Source organism: Choristoneura fumiferana, chromosome 2, assembly GCF_025370935.1.
Source record: "Choristoneura fumiferana chromosome 2, NRCan_CFum_1, whole genome shotgun sequence".
In the NCBI taxonomy this organism is placed as follows: domain Eukaryota; kingdom Metazoa; phylum Arthropoda; class Insecta; order Lepidoptera; family Tortricidae; genus Choristoneura; species Choristoneura fumiferana.
The window spans coordinates 15,669,592-15,693,644 of NC_133473.1; the positions used below are offsets into that span (position 1 = coordinate 15,669,592).

The window sequence follows — 24,053 nt, forward strand, 5'->3', positions numbered from 1 at the left end:
TCCGCGCCCGATAAGTACAAGTGCCCATTGGTAAATACCACCCACAGCAATGAGTTCTTTATTGAAAGTAACAGGAGAATGGATAACCATCGTGACGATTATCCTTACACCCATACAGGGCCAATATTGCATCGCGAGAGACCGATCGACTGCAAGGCTTACAAGTTTACAGTGACCCAAGACAAAAGTCCGGTAAAGGCGGCATACTTTTGCCCGCCTCGCCCGGTCAGAGGCGAGAGGACCGTTCGTTGCACAGTATTCTCTAATCAATTTTGTATAACTCTGGAAAGATATGAAGAAGATCAGTTTATTGAAAGCTCGCGAGCAGCTTATCGAAAGCCACGACAAGACATCTTGATAACACAAACATAATTTGGTATATTCGAGATTTCTTAGGCATTAGGTTAAACGGTATTATAAGTTTTAGCTCTGCCTTCAATGTTGATGTTTTAATTAAAAAAAAAACTACAACTGTATCAAATTGTTTTATTATTAATAATAAACCTACTTGGTCATTTACTACCTTTAACCAATGTAAAACAACAAAAGAAACAAATTAAATAAAATGCCTAATAAATTATATCGAGATGATTACATAAGTCTACGAAATGATTATGTATATTGTAATATCTATATTAGTCTTGCAGTTACTTTTTGTAATAAATACATATTGTGGTTATTTAGACGCATGGACATTGATGGTCATACCATTTGGTTAGCATTCGTAACTATCAGCGTCTACGCACTTTTTCTTGGCCTTGTGGAACACTTCGTCTGACTCGCATTTCTTAATCTTTCTACGATAGTCCGACTTTCTGTTTTTCTTACACAAGTAATAACGTTTACAGTCGTTACGAATTGGGAATTTGCCTTCTTTTTCACATTCGAAAATTTCGTCTTCTTCGTCTCCTTTGCCTTCGGGTTTCTCTTTACTTTCTTTCTTTTCTTGCTTGCAGTCACCAGAAACTGGAAATATACCACATTTGAATACTTCTTGGTCGTCATCTTCATCTTCCTTTCCTGCGGGCTTTCCTTTTTTCTCTTTACGTTGTTTGCTATTTGAAGGGCGTCGATCATCATTACTGTCGCTGTCACTACTTTCGCTGCTGTTCTTGTTGCTGTTGAAACAAATAAAATTAAGATATTTTATATTGATAAATGTCTACAAATGATTATTTATTATCTACATTATTCTGTATTAATTAGGTGCGTTATGTCAAGGAAAAAAATATGTTAGCACTCGTAACTATCAGCATCCACGCACTTTTTCTTGCCCTTATGGAACACTTCTCCTGACTGGCACTTTTTAATCTTCCGCCGATACTCCGATTTTCCATTTTTCTTGCACAGGTAATAACGTTTACAGTCGTTACGAACTGGAAATTTGCCTTCTTTTTCACATTCGAAAACTTCGTCTTCTTCGTCTCCTTCTTTGTCTTCGGGTTTCTCTTTACTTTCTTTCTTTTCTTTCCTTTTTGAAGAGCTACTGTCCCTGTTACTGCTGCTGTTACCATTACTATCACCACTGCTGCTGTCGTTACTACTGCTGCTACTACTACTATCACTGCTCGTGCTCGTACTGCTACTACTACCGGAACTACTGGCACTACTGATGCTGCTGGTACTGGTTTTAATACTTCCATCATTGCTGTTTTGACTCAGCGAAATGGAAACAGGTTGATTTGATTTAATTTTTCTATTTTCTTCACAATTTATTGTAGTCTTATTGAGCGTAAAACCTATTTGACATTGTAATTTAAATCTGTACAAATGAGTTTTGTAGCTTACGCAAATGTAGTAGACGTTAACTTTTGTCACGTCGCTGAATCTGCCTGCTACTGGACATTTGAATTCATTCTCTCTTATGCAATGTGATAGATTCTTTGTACACAATTTGGAAATGTCACTAAACACCGTATTAGCAGGGCAGTTCCCAACGATTGGTTGACTATTGCCAAAACAGATGTAGAATTTCCTACAATCGTCTTTATCAGAATACCGGCCTCTTATTCCATTGATGCATCCGAAATTTGCAAGAGCAGTCTTTGGGATTTGTTTGCTTGGACTCTCAGTTGTAGTTATAGAGACAACCGGTCTTGGTGTTATTTTTTTAATAGGGGCTTGTGAAGTAGTTATTACTGAATGTATTTTATTTTGTTTAGTTGACATTGGCTCAACTTGTGCTAGATTGTGCTCTGTTGAATGTGTTATGGTTTTTGGTGGTGATTTTGGTGTATTAAATTTGGTAGTGTTAGTTGCATTTCGTGATAATGATAGCCCATTTTTAGTGATATCTTGTGACACATTCTTCGATGGTATAACTGTTATTGTAGAATGTCCAAACGAACTATTGTTTTGAAGCTTATTTTCTTTAGCCGCACTGTTTAAATCTTTATTAGTATTCGTCGCTAACACTTTTTCAGTAACTTGATTTGTAGCAATCGTAAAATTCGAGTGTGACTTAGAGGGGCTCTGTTTGTCAGCAGCATTCGACAAATTGTTAGATGATTTGAAGTCTGTATATTCTGTAGCTATCGTTAATTTGCTCCCAAAATTAGCTGCATCAGCGTAAAATGAACTGTTGTATTGAGATTTGTTTGGGTTAACCAAATTTTTCTCGTTGATTTGCCCAGACAAACTCTTAGCTACTGTCTTAAATGAATTAACACTTTGTTGAGATGATACAGTAGCCTCTGGGAAAATATTGACAGAGCTACCATTACTTTTAGAAGAAGTACTAGTATCGCTTTTTTCTGTAACATATTGATAGTTATTCATTGCACTGGTAACATATTTTCTTGGATAATACGTTGCAGAGTTGTCAAGCTCTTGTAATGTTTTGGACTCACTCGTTTTAGTGCCGTGAGATGCAATTGGTATAGGTTTATTTATATTGGAGGTATTTATTTCTATATTGTAGTCAGGCACAGGTACAGCCGCTGAAATCACGGGTTTGTTCAAAGCAATATTTCCTTCAACTTGGTTTTTACTTGATTCAGTAGTCATTTCTATTTTGGTTGTTTTGGTGGAGTAACCACTGTAAGTTACATTTGGTTTAAGGTTGTTAACAGGTGGAACCGGACCAAGTTTACTAACACGTGAATCATAATTGTCCTTGGTTCCATATAATGAAGATTCTGTGTTATACATGCTGGAACTCGTTTTTGTACTAAAATCATGTGGTGAAAGTATAGGGTTAATGGCCCCATTTCCTTTTTCCTTAAAACTTTCTGGGGTAGATGTTTCTGATGGTGTGTTGAAATAACTTTCTATTGTTTTATAAACATTTTTGACGCTCTCCTTTATTGAAAATTCTGTTGTACTGTCTGTCTTAGGTACTGCAGATGTTGTCATAGCATTTCCACCGTTTAAAAACAAATCTTCTTTGGTGATAAAAGTTTCTTTGAGAATCGTTTCAGTTTGAATGATAGAGAGATTCTCAGTCTTCGCTATACTTGCAGGATACTTCGCTTTGTGAAGATCCCCAGCTACCGATAGGCTATCAAGTGAACTTGAAGGTAAGTTATCGTTTGTTCTAACTATTGGAATAGAAGGTTGGATTGTCACACCATTAGCATTCTGCATTTGTGGAAGCTGTGTGGAGCCGTTATCTATTTCCGAGTAAGTGCCAAATGACAAAATGCCCATACTGTTGATATTTCCATTATTCTTGATCCGAAATGACGTACTACTTTCAGTTACAGGACTAACTGCTTCATTTATTTTATCAAGTAAAATGTTAGACAGTGGATTGTAAAGTAAGTTATTCGTATTTTTATTAGATTCAATAGTTTGCATCGGCTGTCGAGTACTGAATATTTGTGTAGTTATTTCGACGTGTTGATCCATTTCATTTTTAGTAGATACATGAGATTCATAATCTATGCCGCCGATCGTTGTTGATTGTTGTGTGAAAGCAGTCTCTGTATTTTCAACAACTCTTGGTATTGATGTGAAATAATCGACTTCATTATTTGGGTAATTTATGAGGCTAGTTTCGTGTGCTTCATTTTCGCTTACTGTGGTCAATTTTGGAATTTGGTTGCTCGCTATATTACCATGAAGACTCGCTATTTCTTCTGTTGTAAAACTTACGTATGAATTATCTTGTGTATTCAAATTAGTCAGAGTTTTATAAATGTTTCCATTTTCTTTTAAAATTGAGTTGCTTTCCGTTGCCGTAGTAAATGAACTTGCCTCTTCTGCTAAATTGTCTACCACAGTATTAGTAATTTCTGTAGTTACTTGATTATTTGATGTCAAATGTTTGTTCTTCTGAGAGCTCATGCTATTTGAATTTAGCGATGGGGTAAAGTTTTCTGTCACTGTTGTTTCAGATGTGGCTTCTGCGGTGCTGGTAAGCTGATCTGAATACACTGAATTAGTACTTTTCGATTGATTCTTAATAACCTTCTGTAAATTTAAATCTATTGAGTTTATTACATGATTTAAATTTAATGTCGAAATCGATTCCAGATCAGTCGTTGCAGGCGTTTCAGCCGTCGGTAATTGACCAGCAATGTTTTCACCTGGAATCAAATTGACTCGTTCTGTTGTGTGAAGTTCACTATTCACTTTGACTGTTTTGCTCGTGTCCTCATTTATAACTACGTTGTTAGATATTGCTACGTCACTAGCATCGACATTATTATGAATCTTAGTTTGTTCTGTGGTAAATGCTGTTTCAGTAACTTGAAAATTATTTTTAGTTGTATGTTGGTTTTTATCCACAATTTCACCTACACTTTGAGGCTCTTGCGTTGGTTTTACTGTGTTTGGGCTTAAGTCCTTGACTTCATTTATGATATTAAATGATGTATCTATAGTTAGTCCATTCGACATATCTGTTTCATCAATGTTTGTGTATATTTGATGTCCGTTACTTAAGTTTGGCGTAGATTTTGCAGTTGCAGTTTCATTATCTTTTTTAATATTCACAGTTTGTACTGTTATTGGTATTATACCAGCTACTGTATCAGCCGTAACTTCAGGTGTGTTTTGATTTGGTTGTTCATCGGTACTATTATGAATTATTTGAACGTTATCAACTGGTAATTCGTTTAATACGTCACTGTCGCTTGCTTTTACAATACTAGTAAAAGCTGTTGTTTCCCCTTTAATTTTATCTTCAGCTAGTTTTATAGTTGTTGGTTCAGTAGTAGTAGCAGTGATTGTATTAATTGACTGAACGATTGTTGTTCCGGTTACTTTGGCATTAGAAGATATGTTATTATGAAATTTATCAATATTAGAAATAGTGGTATCTGGCACAATATTATCTACCAATGCAGTTATTATCGGTTGTTCAGTGACACCAAGACTCTGCACAGCCACACCTTCTGTAGTTATTATAGCAAACGAATTGGTATCAGTTGTCAAACCTTCCTGCTTTTGTTTTTCTGTTTCAATATCGTAATTACTTAATCCCAGTGTTACTTCTTCTTGAATCTGTATTGTTGGCTTGTTAGGTCCCGTAGCAGTATCAATTAATATCTCTGTTGTTACCTTTATGTCGGTCGCTTGGTCATTCTTAATAGTAATTGGTAGTTCAGTGCTCATGGATACCGACTTTGGTGTTGCCATAATAGAAACATTTGCCTTTTCAAAATTCACATCAACATCAGTTGCTTTTGTGGTTAGAGTGCTCATATAGGTAGGCGTTTGAATTTCAATACTTAAAACACTATTTTCAGTTATCGTATCAGTCGCTGTGCTTTGCGTTCTTGTTATTGGTTGCTCTGTACCTATATAAATGGGTTTTTGTGCTTCTGTAGTGAAGTCACTGGTTTTATTAACTATCGCATAGTTATCAAATGATAAGTAATTTTTATTTGTGGTTGTGTTTTTTGTACCAACAAAAATTGGTTTTTCTTCTTCTATAATTTGTTTTGTTGGTTCATGTGTAACAGTGGTATAAACACCCGCTTTTTCAGTTTTTTTATCGATATCACTTAATAAATCACTTCTAGTTGTAGTTATTAGCTCCGTGCTCAAATAGACTGACTGTTGTGTTACTGTAGTAAAAGCACTAACAATCTCAGTCGGCGAGCTGGTTGTATTGATTTTCCGTTGTTCAACAACATTATAAGTTAGTGTTTGTGCTTCCAAAGATAAATCACTTGCTTCAGTTAACACGTCGTTACCAGTCAATGTCGTTAGTGTAACCCTTAATTGTTTTGGTGTTTCCGTAGCAAATTCACTGGGATTTTTAGTTATTGTGTCGTTGTCCGTGGCTAAGCTTTGTGTACTAAATTTTGATTGTTGAATGCCTTTCTCGGTTGGTTTTTGTGCTCCCTTAGGTAAAACAATTACTTCAGCTGCCACATTGTTATCAGCCGTTGTGATATTTTTATTTGTTATTATTTGTTCATTCCCTTGTTTATGTTGCGTTGGCGTAGCTAAATCGCTGAGTTTCTCTGTTATGATGTCAGGGTCAGTAGCTAATCTTTTTCCACTTGATTTTGGCGATTCAATAATCGAGTCGTTCAGCTTTTGCACTTGTTCTATTGCTGAATTATTTTTATTTATTTTAGGTAGTTCGGTAACAAGTAATTTTTGTATTTCCGTAGTAAATACAATAGGATTCTCAGTCAACGCGTCGTTTTCAGTGGTTAAGCTTTGTGTATTATCTTTTGATTGTTGAACGCCTTTATCGAGTAGTTTTTGTGCTTCAATAAGTAAAACACTTACTCCAGCTGCAGCATCGCTACCAGTAGTTGTGGTATTTTTAGTACTTATTATTTGTTCATTCCTTTGTTTCTCTTGTGTTTCCGTAGCTAAATCAGTGGATTTCTCTGTTATGATGTCAGGGTCAGTAGCTCTTTTTTCACTTAATTTTTGGGATTCAATGCCTGTATCGATTAGCTTTTGTACTTGTTCTGTTACTGGAATATCTTTATTTATTTTAAGTTGGTCTGTGACAGGTAGCTTTTGTGTTTCTGTAGTAATGTCAACCAGTTGCTCAGTTTTTACATCAATATTAGTTGGTAAAATATTTATATCTGTTGTTGATTGTTCATTGTTCCGGTAGACAATTGTGTCGTCAATTAATTTTGTCGGTACTTGATCTGACTTACTAAAATTTTGTGTATCTAATTTTCTATCTGTAGAAATAATTAAAGGTGCTTCTGTTGTGTAAATATCATGATCGATATAATGTGTCGATAGGTTCACAGTTGTTGGTTGTTCTGAGGCAATTATTGTTTCGACAGTTACTCCATTTTTCACATCCATTTTGGTGACAGTAGTCACAGTCGATTGATATGTTGTTATTGGTAACTGATCCGGTACATTTTGTGCAACGTCTGGATTCAAAATATTTGATTGCTCTTTTTCAGAATTTTGGACAGATGTGGTAGTAAAATTTTCTTCGAAACCAGTTATTTGAAATTGTTCTTTATCAAGAGTGTGTTGAATTAGTGCAGGTTCGGGTGTTGTGGTTTGGATGTTCATATTTGCTACATTTTGTAATTCATCTGTAGAAACCAATGTTTGCGCTGTCGTTACCGGTAGATTGACACCTGTGACAAAGCTTTCATCGGTAATTAATGTCAGTGGTCGTTCTGTTGTAGTAGTAGTATCTATCATCGATGGATCTGCCGTTACGATAGCACCACTTATATTTCTACTAGTAAAATTATATGATGGACTTGTAGATGTAATGTCTTTTACTTCTCTTACGGAATCGTTTTGTACAAAGATGTAATTATTGTTCAACGTAACTATTGGTTCCGTATTAGACAATGTTAATGTTACATTATCTCCTATTGTTTCGTTTGTAACATTTTGTATTTGGTGAAGTGGTATTAGTGGTATATGTGGCATAGCGGTAATGACCTCTGCATTACCAGTTACAATATTATCAGATACAATATTAGTTATTCCATCAAATCGAGTTGTCACTTCATAACTCGGAGATATCGATATGAGCTCAGGTATATTTGAATTACTATTCACATCGCTCGAAGAAAATGCCTCAGCAGTGACATCAACCGTCGTATCCGTCGTTAGATTGTCCTCTGCGACAGACGTTATGCTCACTGTATTCATATATTTTTCAGAATACTCTTTAGTAGTACTCGTGTTCTTTGGTGGTGAGTTAGTAGTCACTACGATTTCTTCCCAAGGCTCAGTCGTATCACTTATAACATTACTAAGTGTAGTGGATGGAGTAGTCACAGCGGGATACTCGCATTCAAAGTGATTGTTACCCTGACACACTGTCGGAGGTGGACAGGGTATAAGAAAGTCATCGATGGATTGAGACACGCCTCCTCCCAAGTCGACGCATATCATAAAATGAGTAGAGTTGACGCAATGGAAAGATTTCCCGAAGCAGTCGACAGCTGACGCCGTTGATAACAGTGCGGACAGTACCTGCGTAGAAAGATGAGAATCAGAATCAATATTTGTTTTATTTGTGGTACGGTGACCAAAACCACTGATGAAAAATGATAACTCAATAATTTGACAGGGAACAAGCTGTTAACCCATATGCAAAAGCAGGTAAGCCTGCAACTGCTGCTACTATACAGTCTACAGAGCGTGCTGAGCTATGCAAAAATCTTCTTGGGTTATAAAAACTAAAATCCTCCTCATCCTTCCTCGATACATTTTCACAATCGCTTGTTTAATACAAAGAATTTGTTACAGCTCTTGCTTTTTTTAATTTGACATCTTACTTTGGATTAGCAATGAATGAGATAATGATTAGATCAAAAAACGTCCTAAAAATACAGACATCTCAAACATTAAATCATTCAAGTAAAAATATTTAAATATGAAGCATAACGTCACTACTCTGAAAAAATCTCGTATCTCAATCAATACGTCAACAAAATTGACCCTTAAAATAATGTTCATAAAGTTCGCTTAAGAAAAATTATAGATTTTGAGGTAAGTACGAGCTTTTTTAAAAGTAGTGAATACTGCTACTACGCGATGAATATTGCATTTAGCTTTTTTATATACAACCAATACAACTCGAAGGGTACTTACCAACACTGTTCCGAAAATTTCGTTTATATTTTTGGTCCTGAAAGCCATTGCCGCGCCTCATCACCGTTCTGTCTAATCTCAGGCTATGGTTAGCATTCAGTCGTTTAGCACTATTCGTTTTGGTCGTATCTAGTCGAATGAAGGTGCTCTGCTCTGCTTAGATAATTTCAAAGGCGTTATTTACATAGCCCGAATCATTTGCATTAAGATTACAGTGACGCTGGGCAAATAAAGACGTGACACCGGATTTCCTGCGGTGAAACTATTTTCCACGGCGTGCTTAATAGTTGGAATGGTGACTAATTACAAGAAATTGTTGAGATTATTTTTCATTTGAAATGTATTACATGTAATAATTAATCGATGATTATAAGTGCCCTCTCACAACAACTACGGGACATTAATAATATTGCATGCTTGCAAACACGTTGAGTTGCTGTACTTTCACCTGCATTAATTTGCCACAGCGAAGCGTGCAAAAAATATTTGACACGTCCTACCGTCCCTAGAAATAGAATCGTATCAGATAATAAAATATGCAAGCTTTGTTGTGTCAGATATTGATGCTGGTGAATGTACAGCTGCTTGGAGCATATTGCCTCGCAAAGGTCTGCTTATAATCCTGAAAATTTAAAATTAATTAGAAGTATTTGTATTTAGTTTAAAGCTCTAAAATTATACCAAAAGGATCTTAATCTTGGGTGATGTTTTAGCCATCTATATGAATAACATGCAATCATTAATAGTTAAGACAAGATTTTCTGTAGGTACATATGTGGTAAATCGGGTGTACTGCCGTTTCGGCAAATATTTTTCGCCAAATTTCACCTCCCAAAAAACTTATCGCAGTAGTTTGATTTCCCAAACGAATCTTTAGCATAATAACATTTCGAATTTTATTTATTTGATCAAATTATCATTTGGCATAATTTTACATTGTCAAGTTTTATTATGACAAACGTAAGCAAATGTTTTCTTTTGTCTAATATTATATTCCAAAAAAAAATTTTTGTTCAAAATGACACTTCGCACACGAACCAACCACAGAAACCAACTGCTACCAGAAAAGTAGGTTATTATGCCATGCAATATTTTGGGAAGAATTCTTTATGCCAAACGATACATTTGACTAAATAATTCTTGGTAATATGAAACATGACTAAGTAATTATTTTTAAAACAATAATTTGCCAAAAAAAAATATTGACTGTAAAATTGCGATAAGTTGTTTTAGCAAATGATTTTTTGCCAAATGATAATTTGAGTAAAATATTTTGGGATGTGATACTTTGGGAAAACTTTTTTGCCCATACATTAGTAATCCGGTAAATCGTAAATAACATAACATACACACTCCATAACTGTTATAAACTGTGTGTACGAACAGTAATAAATACTTTATTTATAGTGTTATGTCACGTTATCTCATTGATGTGATTACTTCATCCTCATTTCCTCAGGGAAAATTTGTAGATCTTAACAAATATAATTAGATCACATCTGTTATTGTAGATTTTTCCACATCATTAAACCACCTTTATTGATGCAATTAACGCGGATTACGAGCAAGTAGGTAGTATTTGCTTAAAGAAATTGTTACTTACTTTAATTTGTGTAACAACCTTGTTTTTATTCAGCAAATAAATACCTACCTACTGTTTTTTTGGATAATTGCGAAGTTTTAAGTAGGTTGCCAGGTCGAATATATATATTTTTTTGTAAAAATAATTTATTTACGACGTATTTCTAAACATATCACAATCATCACTTGGTGTAGGTATAGCTTTTAAAAGTAGCATGAGTTCGGTTTGCATCACGTCAAAATGTTTCCCAAAAATAAACATTCATTAACTATAGTTAACATTAATCAAATTATACGTCTGCTGAGCATTAAAGATCTAATTTTAGTATTGTAAATCGACACCGCAACTATGATCGTCCATGTCATAGTAACAACGGAAAGTATGACGCCTAAGATAAACATACACATCTGTAAGTCACTTTCTAAGTTTGTAAACAAGCTTATACATGTATAAAACGTGACGATGAGTACAGCAGATAGTGATTCCAAAGTACTTTGCAGTTTAGGCCACTTTCTAACGCCGATGAAGTCTTGTACGGTGCACTCCCAGCAAGAACTAATGGCGCCAAAACCGAGCCCGGCCACGACGCAGCCGATGGAAAACAAGTCTTGGTTGTCTGACGCAGCCAATACTGAAACCAGGAATATAGTTGTCAATACATACAGAATATTAAACGGAAGCTAATCATGTCAATACATTTGGATGACGAATTTGACTTACCAAAGCATGCTACGGTGGATATCATCAGACCGAGAACTGCGACGTATTTAAAGTTTCTCTTCGGAGTTTGTGCGAGCCACGGCGTGCTCAACAAAAAACAAAGCCAGGTAAATCCGTGAAGTGACATAAGAAAATTGGACTCTGTCATTGATATCTTTGGGCGTACATGTGATGCTATCATCGGCAATAACACCAAAGATATCGAAGTTAAGCTCAATTTGGAAAAACTGAGCAACAATGCTGGATAAAATCTCCACGAGGATAGCGACCTCGTCAAAGGTTTGATAAAAGTATCATTGATAGTATACATTGCAAATACCAACCGCCTCCGTAGCCGGTATACTCTATACGATGGCATCCAAAATCGCCTCCTCATGCTAGCATAAGCAGATTGACAGCGGAAACTAAAGGATTTCATTATCTTCTCTCTTTGAATATCTGTAATTGGTGAAATATTATCGTACGTCACTTCAATTTCAGAAAATTCTCTATTTTCACTGCCTTCGCGCTCACTCTCTGAGTCTCTTCTAACTTGTTTGGCTATGTACTCGTCAAAATTATCACCTAAGGTGCTCAGTCTCTTGATTGCTGCACTGAACCTTTTCTTATTCGTACTTGTATTGGTTTGATTAACATTATAACTGTCTTCGTCTTCTTCGTCACTTTCTTCCGTTTCTTCTGGTATATCAGGAAGTATGTCGATTCCGAATAAATTTCTTCTCTTTTCTTCTGGACTAGGAGGCGGTGTTATTGTCGTAGTAAAATACTCCTCACCAGAGTCAATCCTCATCACTTCTTCTCTGTGCAAGTTGTCATCAGATGGACTTTTCCAGCATTTTTTGCTCATGTCATGTAATGGCAATTCGTTTGTGTAGTAATCACTGTCAGCAGCATTACTATAAACTGCATAAGTTTTAGATAAATCACTGTATCTTGAATATGAAACTGGCCTTTTTATGTTATCATCTATTTTGAGTAGCATGATAGCTGGCAAGGTTTGGAGCATGATTCCACTAAGAACTATGTGGGCATATGAGTATCCATATTGATCGATTAAGGCTGCAATAATATGAGGGAAAAGGGATTGTCCGACAGCTTGCCCCGTGAGACAGACCCCTCGAATTATGCCGAGCCGCGAATCATACGTGTCGAAAATGATAGCTTCAACTTGTGCTGATATTAGCGACGATCCAAGACCTGAAACATTATAAATCAAATTAAGTGTAACCTGGTCTACATTTTTATTTTTGGTTCTTGGCGGATTAACATACCTCCAATGATGCCATAAACAAATGGTTGTACTTTCAATGGCACGAATCCACAGATCAATAAACTGGAAACTTGAAGGAGAAGACCAAAAGCCGCCATCAGGCGATATCCGACCGGGCCGCCCCAAGAATCTGCTGCTTCGCGACACCAGCATTCTGAAATCAAATGTCAATCACAGGGTCACGATTATATTATATCTAACTTTTTAAATAAACGTCGCACGAATTGAGGATTCTGGTCAAAGAAAATTGTGCCAATTGCAACAGGTACCCACGACCCACGGCTAGCTACTATGTAAGTAGCTATCAATCGATCCAACCATATCAAGATCGCGGTGCGTTGTAAAAAATTGCTACCTACCTACTTGCACAATTTTTCTTCAAAAAACGCACATTTTTGTAAAATAACCTTACGTGTTATGCCGAAGGTTAGTATACAGAGAACAGGGGCAGACAATCCGAGCCATGTTGGAACTCCCAGCTGGAATGAGTGTAGTAACAGCACGCCGTACGACAGCACTAGATTAGGCAAGAAAATCTGCAACAGAACAGGACGTATTAAGTGTTTTCAATATGAAAAAAGTTAGATGATGATGATAGAGAATGAAGATACCAAACATTTGAAATTTCGTTAGTTTTTAAGACTTCGGGAGAGACCTGAGTTCAACGCGTAAATAAAAACTCAATAATCTCAGAAGTTAGATTTAGATATAGACGATCCGAGACATCTTCGAGCACAAAGTATCTTGCAGGTTTATCATTACGTGTGTTTGTTTTGCACACTGAAAAAAAATCACGATCGACAAGAGACTGACTAAAGATAAGAACGGGTCTGATTTTTTTATATGCTCAATCAGTAGCCATCACGGAAATGATTATTGTTGATCAATGTCAACAAATCCAATCGGTTATCTGAAGTGAAAAGCACATGATTCAATGTCGTTTACATTCTGCTGATACGCACGCATTTTCTGTTTTGTGCTAATTTATGAACAGCATTTATTTTGTGATTTCCTCTTACCGCTTCTTTTGAACAAAGTAGGTAAGACTTATGTACCTATTGATACCTACTTATTTACTGCAATTTATTTATCCATCGATTTTTGAAGCATTGAGTCAATTCAATATGTACACCTAAGTAGATAGGTATAAGTACATTGTTACCGCCGAGAAACTATTTATGTAGTATCACGGTAAAGAACGCAAGAAGTTTAAAACTGGCGCCAGTTCATATATGTAGTAGAAGCGAGAATAAGTGAGAATTGAGATACTTTACATAGTTTAGCATGCACTTATGAAAAGTGATGAATATTTTTTTTTCTCATATGTTTATAGGTACCTACAAACCGAAACCGACATCGACATGAATTAACGAGGAGTAATGTCAAGTAGAGTCCTTGACTGATGAAGACGCAACTTCACTCACAGTCTTATAAGTAATTCGAGATTGACATCAAACTGCTGAGGTCAAAATTTCTGTTGCGTATGCAAACGCCACACATTTAGGTAGTACATGTATCCGTAATGTAGAGATAAAATACCTAGATTGTAGTCAAACATTACTACCTAAGTTCTAAATAGAAATGTGACGTCATATCATGACCACTGATAAAACGATTCCAAACAAAATGCACTATCCGCCTTACTAAGAGACGATTATTTTTAATAGTACACACTTAACACGTTTTATTTTCAAATGTATAGAAAATCCACATTTATAAACGAGTAGGTACCTAGGTACATTAAATATAAACATTTTCCATGATACTTCGATTTTTAATGCGCAACATTATGCAAATAAGCAGGTAGGTATAGTCGGTAATCACGTTAGGTACATAACGTGCAACTCTTCACACAAGGTTCATTGAAGATTGCGTTTGTCTGCAATATATCACAACCAGTGGCCGGTTCACATAATTGTGCTGGGAGTCGATTCAAAATTTAATGTGTGTACATTTAAGAATTTGAAATACTAAAAGTACTAGCTTTTGCCAGCGGCTTCGCCCGCGTGGAATTCGGTTATCGCGCGCTGTTCCGTCGGGAACTGTGCATTTTTCCAGGGTAAAAAGTAGCCTATGTCAGTATGTCACTCTCAGGCCCATAAACTATCTCTATGCCAAAAATCACGTCAATCCGTGGCTCCGTTTCGACGTGAAAGACGGACAAACATATACACAAACACACACTTTGGCATATAATATTAGTAAGTATGGATTAAATTATATTGACCCGGATAACTCAGTCTTAAATCGAGTTTAGTTCGACATGTTTTCGGGCTAATTCGTAGACCTTCCTCTTAGGAGCAACGCGACTCGGCGGCTGCTTAAATATTATAAGTACCTACTGTTGACTGATTCAAGCAAGGTCCTGAAATTTTATGAACTACGACCTTTCTAACTAACTTAGGTACTCCTCCGCTACCAACCCCCTTCCCCCCTTTGCTAGCGGTAGTAAAATAACAAGGTATAGAGCAAAGGGAAGAGGTAGGTAGTTCATGAAAATATTATATCTAAGTAAATACATACGTTTAAAACCACAACAGAGAACAGAAGAGACCAGCGCCACGCTGCGCCCCGAGTTGTTGCTTCAATGTCCATCTAATTTGTTATTTTCTTGCATCTTCATAAAACCCTAACACTGCCTAACGATGCCAACCTTGCTCACTTCACTATTACGTCATTATGGATCACCTAAAGCACTATTTACAGGGTACCTATTTAATTATTTGAAATGATTACAGAGAGCATGTTGACGTATTGACAGCGCTGCTGTCCTGTTATCGAAATGCCGAACACGTAGGAAGGTACTTAGACTTTATCTTATCTAAGAGCAAGAACCCGACTTTACTTCAAGTAAATTGCGTTTTCTGTTTTCGTCAGTAAACTTGTTTTGTGGTGAAAAACATATGGCGTGTTTAAATATAGTATAGATACTGCCCTCCTAAGCCAAAAGGCGCTATCTCAAAAACAACACTTGAGTTATTATTATTAATACTATTGTGTAGTTTAAAACATTCTGCATCAAATGGTGTAAATGACAGAAAAGCGTTTTTTTTTTGAGATAGCGCCTTTTGGCTTAGGAGGGCAGTACTTATAGTAACTGTGAGCAGGCCCCTCTTCCCCACTGGGCACACTGGGCACGTGCCTACGGCCCCGCGATGCATTGGGCCCCCCTAGTCCCTACTCCATTACCAAACGATAACCGATAGCTACTCCACTCTCGCCTGAAAATCAGGCTTACCGAATGTAGCATGTTGTGTCCAATGCCTCTAATAGGTGAAAGACGGCCCTGACTGTGAGGTAGCACTAACCTCGGAGTATTAATAATCTACTATCAGCGTTTATGAGAGTTAATTCTTTAAAGCTCTACCCTATCAAGAAAGATATACATAGATACTTACTGATTGGCTTGGTGACAACGACCGATTTTATAAGTCATAATTTTACCAGAAATTGGATAGGAAGATACGGTCGAGGACATTAAATTACCTATGTTATGTTATACATTAGGTAACATTAGGTATACCTAGGTATATATATTATAACATTAGGTATAAGTACCTAGGTATTCGTACACCTAAAACATTTTATTCGCCTTGTCAAAATAGAACAAGGTTTAACTTTCGTGATTTTAACCCCCGACGCAAAAAGAGGGGTGTTATAAGTTTGACCGCTATGTGTGTCTGTCTGTGGCACCGTTGCTCTTAAATGAGTGGACCGACTTGAATGCAGTTTTTTTTTATTTGAAATCAGGTTTTCTAGCGATGGTTCTTAGACATACCTATTTCATCAAAATCGGTTTAGCCGTTTTTGAGATATTGAACTGAAGTGGCAAAGTCGGGGGCTTTCCAACTTTTCGTCACTCATAGTTATAGTTAAATACATACTAGTCTACTCGTAATCACGGCCACTGCTCTCTGGCCGAAACGTTCAGGTAAATATTATTCGCGTGTCGTGATAAGACCCGTTTATGGTATTTAACTAGAATGAGGTGCAAAATAATAGTTCCTATGTTTTCCGCTTAGGTAGGTACGTAATTTATGCAGCTGCTATGGATATTTTCATCGTTAGATATGGCGCCGATTAAGATTTTTTTGATCGTGTCCAATTCCCGAGTTTTGGTCAGTATTCAGTATTTATTTATTGCATCACCTTATACAAAAAATTATAAAAAAATTATGCCCTGTTGGGGCGTGGCAATTTTAAAATTAATTACTGTAATTATTATTAATACAAGTATCATACGAACACTAAATAGCCTGGTTAAGTGTGGAAAATGGTGAATGAGTGTGGAAAGTGGAAAATGCCCCCCATCATAAATCCAGTCTTGTTCGAGGAAACATGGTCAAGTATCATTATAAACACTAAATAGCCTTGTTAAGTGTGGAAAATGGTGAATGAGTGTGGAAAATGCCCCCCATAAATCCAGTCTTGTTCCAGGAAACAGGGTGTGGGATTCTCCCACATAGGGCACTCCACTAAAAAGCTCACGTGTTTCCTCGTTAGCGTTGAGTGTGGATGGCACGGGGGCATAAAGTGATTACCGCGACGCCCGCTGGCCGTCTCGGGATGATAGTAGCATAGAAACAAGGTAAATGTAGTATACGTAGTTCATTATCACGAAAAGTATTTTTCGATTGATCTTACGGTTTAATTAATTCCGATCTAATTCGGACCGAATTTTGTGAAGAAAATCACGCTCTCTATTTGTCAATGTCACTGTCACTAACTAATGTCAGTAATTCTTTCATTCACCATTTACTTACGATTTACGCGCAACAAAAAAGTAGATATTATATTTATAAAACCCTGTATTTTTACTTTAGCTAATGCATTATGGTTAACGAAGCATTGTTGCAAGAATACTCTAGCTCCGTTGAAAGACTTAAAAAGCAATGTATGGAGGCAGGCATGACCGAAGACGAATTTCGCCGATTATATTTCGAATCTCTTGACTCTCTAGAAAACCGTAGTCCCAGGATAATATCTACTCGGTGGAAATATATCACAAAATACCGTATTGTTCTAATTGGACTATTTGTAACACTTTGCATTGTATACAATTTTAAATCAATATACAGTACCCTAGTTTGCAATTTACAGGAATATATATATCCTGGTTTGAGGCTACTCAGGCGTATATCGATTCCTTTCATATCTTTATTCCCTGGATTAACGGGTGAGCTTGTATGTAGTAGAAAATAAACTAACATTAATACATACCTACTTTCAAAATAATTCAATACAAACATTTACAACATGAAGATAATAATGCATTTTTTTTCTTCAGATCTGTATCATGAAACATGTTTAATTCAAAACCCATTTTTCACGGTGGTTGATATGGACTGCTGGCCATGCAGCTCTGTTACTAATGTCAGAGAACTATATGATCCCAAAATAATATCAAACCAACAACATTCCACCCCTTTTATTTATGAGGCAAGTGTCTATAGTCATCCACCTCAGAGGGCCTACTCCGAAATCCGAAAATCGAAGTTTGTATTGTACCGTTTCTCTCACTCTCATATTAAATAGTATAAGCATCAGAGGGATGGAACAACACAAACTTCGATTTTCAAATTTCATAGTTGCCCTGCTGTACCTATGTAATAAATTTATCAGCAAAGCAGTCATGTTTAAATTTGATTTGGTCAAGGACTGGCTTTCTTTTCAGTCAAAACCTGTGAGCAACTTCAGGTTTTATGTTTATTTTTTAACCTTCCATTTAATGATTAAACAATTTCTTACACAGACTGAGCAGCAGGTGATTAATTTGAAAGCACTGAAAGAATTATACATCAGAAATAAAGAACTGTTTAACCAAGAATCACCAAAAGTTTTAGTCAATAGCAAATATTATTTAAAACCCAATGAAGTATTTAATACCCCAGAAGTATTAGCTGACAAAAATTTTTTTGTTTGGTAAGTTTTGCATAAATTTCTAGCCAATTTAATTGAATAAAAATTTATTTGTTAGCAGTTTAACACAAAAATCCTCCTACACTTCTGACCTTGCTTGTTTAAAATATATGTAGGTAACTTTTAATGGGTCAATTATTATGTATTATCACGTATTATTAAATATACACTTCTTTTACTTTTAGGAAATTCAACACAATGAATATTGCCAGAGTATTACGTCAAGCAATACCCAGGCCCAAAGTGGTTCCCAAGTTTGGACAGAGTACAGAACGATTTCTAATAATGGACTCCAGGCAAGAGCTCTTCCATGTTCCTGACACAGAATGCAGTTTCTCATTCCTCTTAGTGTTAAGTGGGAGTCGAACTGTGGATTTAAAACCAGCTGAAGAATGCAAACATCAGTGCAGATCATTGAGGGTGGAATTAAAGGAGACTTATTTGTGTTAGTATCACTAGTAGTAAGGCTCACAAGCATTTTGCCCTCCTGTTCTAGTGTGTTATGAATATTGATGCATACAATAACTATTCGCGTCAACTTCTGATATAAGTAGTTTCTCTTTAAGTAAAGTATTCATTCATTCATCAAAATGCATAACACACTGGAACGGGCGGGCAAAATGCTTTGTGAGCCTTACCACATTACCTACATTACCCACATTACCTTAATACATTTGGGTAAATATTCAGCGTTTTTGTGGCGTTTTTTTTTTCGTTATTACTGCTTTATTATTATCTGCCATCAGTCGCAAGACTATAATCAGATCTTTGGAGGGAGAAGGTGGCGTTTGTAGAGAGGTGGGCCATCAACCAGCTCTCACGTCTTCAAGGGAATACATTTGCCTTTTTTAGTTTTTTTTGTATTGCAAGGTCGCAGCAGCACTTTTGCAAGCGAATTTGGATGTTGTGAAAGGCGCTCTCTATATGACTTTTTGAATAGCTCTATTTCCGAGATTATGGTTGGCATTTCTAGATAGGAGCATTATTAAAATAGATTATGCTAAGGGTAAAATTTTCGCGACTTGTCCTTCCATTGTGGTAATCAACGTGGGATGGTACCTAATGACGTTTAATGGAGCTGTCAAAACGCTCAAATATTCGATTAGTTTTTTGGAGTCTTTTTGTATTTTTTATTTCAACTCCAAATTTGTTACTTTTACGGGCATCCCGTGAAACCATATCGAAAATACAAACTGACACATGGATGCACAGAAAAACCAGAAAAAGAGACCAGCGCTGGGAATCAAACCCAGGTCCTCAGCAATCCGTGCTGCGTGCTATAACCCCTACACCACCGCTGGACAGGAACCTAGACACGAATTTTTCCTATGCATACATATCTCAGGTTGCTTATTTCTACTACGCTACTTATGCAGCAGCACTAGCGACATCTATGTTCCCAAATATTCACCCATTTAGATATTGTAAAAATGTTCATAGTGATTTCTTTGAACTGTTTTTTTTTATTTCAGTATGGTACAACTGGTGGTACTGGAGACCTGTGGTACAGCCTTCATTAGGAAACAACACCCTGATTGCCCATGTGGGCTCCTACTGTTAAATAAAATTAAAACCTGAGTACCAGCAAAGTCCATTTATTAACATCAATCATAAAATTAAATAATAACTCTTAAATAAATTTGCTAAAAAACGAAAGAAAGTCCAGTCAGAGGACTGCCCACACAATATTGTGCTATGACTATTAGGCTATGTACACATTCTATGGTTAGCTGCGCGGTTTTAGCATACCTACCCTCTTCAAAGTATCGCTTGAGAAAGAGATGACGCGCTCGAGAAACCACACTGTTAGCCGTATCATGCATACATAGCCTTATGTTAATACTAATGGTATGTCATTATTTCCTTGAGGTGGCATGGCTAATCACAACTGTCTTTTCTGTTTAATCTGGTGATTAATCAAACTTCTCTCTAAGCTGTTTTTTGAGCAATACTGGTATAAGTGAGACTGAAGCGAAGACAGTCAGGACAAGAATGGATGTCCAAGACCAAGCCTCACTGGTGGAGGTGAGGGTGTGCAGTGTTTGCCCCGCTTGGATTGCCACAAATGATGGTGGGGCCACACCTGAAAAATATAGGTTTTTTTTTAAATCTCTTTTACCAGCTCTGCAAAGCAACAATACAGCTTTATGACTTATTTTTGTCTGCATATGTGCAAGTTCTCAAAGCTCTGATGAAACATTACAATTATTGACCTTTAAAATTTCTTTAGTCACTACCAATGACTTTAGTTCACTTGGTAAGCTTAACCTAGAATTCTAAATTATCTTAATATATGGCTGAATGAACTGATATAAAAAAATATAAATGGCTAAACTAATAAAAGGACAAACAATAAATCTCACCAATAAAAGTTCCTAAAGCAAATGGCACTAGAGGCACACCAATCACAGGTGCTGACATATTAATAAACCAGTTAGGTAAAAAGGGGGTGACCCTCAAAAATATAATGTAGTTCAGCAAATTGTTCTGGTGTTTTTTTACTGCCTTTGCCCACTGAGCAGCTCTTGCAGGGAAGAACCTCTTCACTAACTTCTTCCCGAGAAGGTTAGACAGGAAGAAGCAGAGACTTGCTCCGATTGCTGAACAACAGCAGACTAAAAGCAGAGCTAGGTAAAATGGAAATAGGAACCCTGAGAGTATACTCAGGAATATTGATCCAGGTATTGCAAATGTTTGCAAACTGAATAATTATTGTTAAGGATTTTTTATTAATTTTTATTTATTTATTTATTTAATAAAACATTACACCATAATATTGATGGCATAATGGCATCTAAAAAGTATTTATAAAACAAATAAAATATAAAACATGTCATGTTACTCCAGTAACTTTATTAAAAAGTTCAACAAAAGAAAGAGGTTCTCAGATCATCAGAATCTTTTTTCTTTCAAAAATTTACTTCATATATTGCCTATACTAAAGCAACATAGCAAATAACATTTAAAATGTAATTTTTGCAAGAAAAAAAATATTTTTAATTTGTGTTGCTTTTGTATTTAAGCAGCAATATGATGGATGCATGAACAAACACCTGTTCCAATTCTAGTCGTAACTAAATCAATTCACCTTCTTTGTTGCAGTAATATTCAAAATGTATGAGTTTAGAAATATACCCACTTGCTTGTTTGCCATCCAGTAGATAAAAAAAAAACTACTATTGTCTTAGACCCAGCCCAGATCCACCCATGTGGGTGTAAAATGACTTGCCACCACAATCATTAGGTTAATTGATCCAACTATAAAAATCACCATATTTTTATAGAGTTGTATAAAAAGGATACAATATGTAAATGAGGAAAACTCCACACATTACTTCATAGAAATACTTTTCTTTATACCGGTCCAATACTAGACCCAGTTGTTTGGCGTCATCCAGGTCCCATGGTAACTTAATATGCTTTTTTTCATGCCTAGAAACAAAACATCAAATAAGGGGCTGTTTCAACATCCTTTGATTAGTGTTAACTGACGGTTAAATGTGATGCCGACTCCGTCTATTTGAACAAAACAAATAGAGACGGCACCACATTTAACCGTCAGTTAACACTAATCAATGGATGGTGAAACAGCCCCTTAATATGTTACAGAGTTTGTATTTATCTTGCCTCCTCAACTAGCTTCAGTAAGCTAGTTAAGAAAGCAAGATAAACTCAAGATAATACAAACTTTTTCATGAAAATATAATTACAATTTCAAAGCATTCACTACATCCATACATTTTTTTTTACTTCTGATATTTTAACGAGGCTTTAGCACACCAGATGTGACTATGTCAGCCTCATGGGGAGCCTCATCTATACAATTATATTATCAAACTTCTGTAAGTACTAAGAAATATTGAAATTTTTGCCAATGTAAAATGAAAGTCAGATAGCAAGGTTGGAATGTCCTACTTAACAACTTACTCTTCCAAATCCGGAAATTGTCTATACAGAAGTCCCAAAGCCAGCAGTGAAGAGATGAAAATAATGACCACTAATACTAAAGCATTGGATGTCGATAAATCACTTGTACTACTTGTATTGGCAACGGCATCTGTAACAGGATACAATGGTCGTTTGAAACATTTAATGTTTTAACGAAACAAGGGCAGGACTTGAATGAAAACAAGGAACAGGTACTTGAGAAGCGAGTGCGGGTGCGAGGATGAGGTGCAGTGTTCTCAGTTGTTATTTGCTCAGAGCCTAGCTGGGAGATCTCAAAGGATGTGGTTGATATGGACGGGTCTTGAACATTTTCACCTTTATTCCTAGACGAGCGTCTACTGTCAACTGCGCTCATGTTTTCTGGTCCAGCCAAAACTAGCCCTCCTGAAACTTGTTAGTAATTACGAGACAAAATAACAAATGAAAACTTAACACCTTTTTATCATAACATATTACTACTTATATACTCATTATCATACGAATTCTATAAAATAAATAATCGAAGGAAGCGAGAAAACGCTTCTTTCAGTTCAATGCAATGACAATGACAACGTGATGACAACCTTCCTTAAACTGACATCTTTGACATTGACATCTGAGGATGACAGTAAAGCAACAGTTAAAAAGTTGTTTAAGTGACAAGTTTAAAAGCCACAAAGGAGATTAAATAAATATCGGAGATCTCGGGAACGGCTTTAACGATTTCGATGAAATTTGGTATGTAAGGGTTTTCGAGGACCAACAATCGATCCCGGGTTGCTCTTATCTCTGGGAAAACGAATGTTTTTGAGTTTTGACTCGCCCATACTGGTTTTGTTAGTCTTTGACGATGATTCCCTTGGTATAGGTACTTGCGCTACTAAAGAACTCGAAGAGCGACATCACTCGAATTTTTTCGAAGGCTTACATTACGAGTATTATTCACTATAATATACCATATTAGTTAACATTACATACCTAATTACTGCCAGTAGGACCACAAACATGACAGGATCACTTATGATATGATGAAGTGGAGAAAGTGAAAAACAATAATTTCACAACTAAAAAAATATCCCCACTGCTTGAAGTTTTTTAGGGCACCGTACATACGACTTATAATACAAACCATTTTCTTCTGTTATTGGCACCGTCCCTCAATAAAACGGAACCAGTCTTCCAGCTACCACTATTTCCCCAGGAATGTCATGGAATATTTAATTACAGAAAGCGCGTCTTGTTGTGATTAATATCAAACACTGGGGTTAGCTCTCAGCTGTTGTGTCTCAGACAGTGGTGGCGCAGTACCGTAACTTGGTGTAAGATATATTTTGCAAGGCGATGGCGCTCCACACATTATAATAGAAGACGGATTTTTAAACGACCAAAAATAACGAGAAACTTTCGAGGCGCGAGGCCTCTCAGACCGCCATCGTGCCGTATATAATTATGGTCTACGTCACCTCCGCCTAGGGCCTAGACTAGACCTAGAGCCGACTCTGACGAGACTCTGAAGTTCGAAAATCGAAGTTCGCATCGTACCGTCCCTCTCGCTCTCGTATAAATAGTATAAGTGTCACAGGGACCGAAAGACACGAACTTCGAATTTCGTAGTAGCCCTGCTGCTCTCAAAATCAA

At 36.4% G+C, this 24,053-nt stretch overlaps 4 protein-coding genes across 6 annotated transcripts; 1 reads left to right on the plus strand and 3 right to left on the minus strand.

Annotated features, from left to right (window-relative positions):
* Positions 1-472: 472 nt before the first annotated feature.
* LOC141444687 (uncharacterized) lies at positions 473-9,230 on the minus strand. The gene is made up of 3 exons (XM_074110279.1): positions 8,998-9,230; positions 1,265-8,376; positions 473-1,118 (listed from the first exon to the last, which is right to left on the minus strand). Exons 1-3 carry the CDS (start codon positions 9,043-9,045, stop codon positions 716-718), a joined length of 7,563 nt encoding a protein of 2,520 aa, XP_073966380.1. The 5' UTR covers positions 9,046-9,230; the 3' UTR covers positions 473-715.
* Positions 9,231-10,737: 1,507 nt separating this feature from the next.
* On the minus strand, positions 10,738-15,451 carry LOC141444703 (uncharacterized). The gene is made up of 5 exons (XM_074110299.1): positions 15,093-15,451; positions 12,982-13,105; positions 12,571-12,723; positions 11,300-12,496; positions 10,738-11,210 (listed from the first exon to the last, which is right to left on the minus strand). The coding sequence occupies exons 1-5, from the start codon at positions 15,162-15,164 to the stop codon at positions 10,864-10,866; spliced, it is 1,893 nt and encodes a 630-aa protein (XP_073966400.1). The 5' UTR covers positions 15,165-15,451; the 3' UTR covers positions 10,738-10,863.
* Positions 15,452-17,224: 1,773 nt separating this feature from the next.
* On the plus strand, positions 17,225-20,077 carry LOC141444708 (uncharacterized). Of its 2 annotated transcripts, XM_074110318.1 has the most exons (6): positions 17,225-17,352; positions 17,670-17,745; positions 17,857-18,008; positions 18,322-18,491; positions 18,674-18,933; positions 19,961-20,077. In XM_074110318.1, the coding sequence occupies exons 1-6, from the start codon at positions 17,299-17,301 to the stop codon at positions 20,047-20,049; spliced, it is 801 nt and encodes a 266-aa protein (XP_073966419.1). In that variant the 5' UTR covers positions 17,225-17,298; the 3' UTR covers positions 20,050-20,077. The 2 variants fall into 2 exon arrangements, with proteins under 2 accessions (XP_073966419.1, XP_073966410.1); XM_074110309.1 differs by having other exon boundaries at positions 17,311-17,745.
* stas (Transmembrane protein stas) lies at positions 20,068-23,007 on the minus strand. 2 transcript variants are annotated; one of them, XM_074110332.1, is made up of 5 exons: positions 22,632-23,007; positions 22,416-22,545; positions 21,792-21,920; positions 20,852-21,189; positions 20,068-20,571 (listed from the first exon to the last, which is right to left on the minus strand). In XM_074110332.1, exons 1-5 carry the CDS (start codon positions 22,789-22,791, stop codon positions 20,402-20,404), a joined length of 927 nt encoding a protein of 308 aa, XP_073966433.1. In that variant the 5' UTR covers positions 22,792-23,007; the 3' UTR covers positions 20,068-20,401. The 2 variants fall into 2 exon arrangements, with proteins under 2 accessions (XP_073966433.1, XP_073966441.1); XM_074110340.1 differs by having other exon boundaries at positions 22,752-23,005.
* Positions 23,008-24,053: the final 1,046 nt, after the last annotated feature.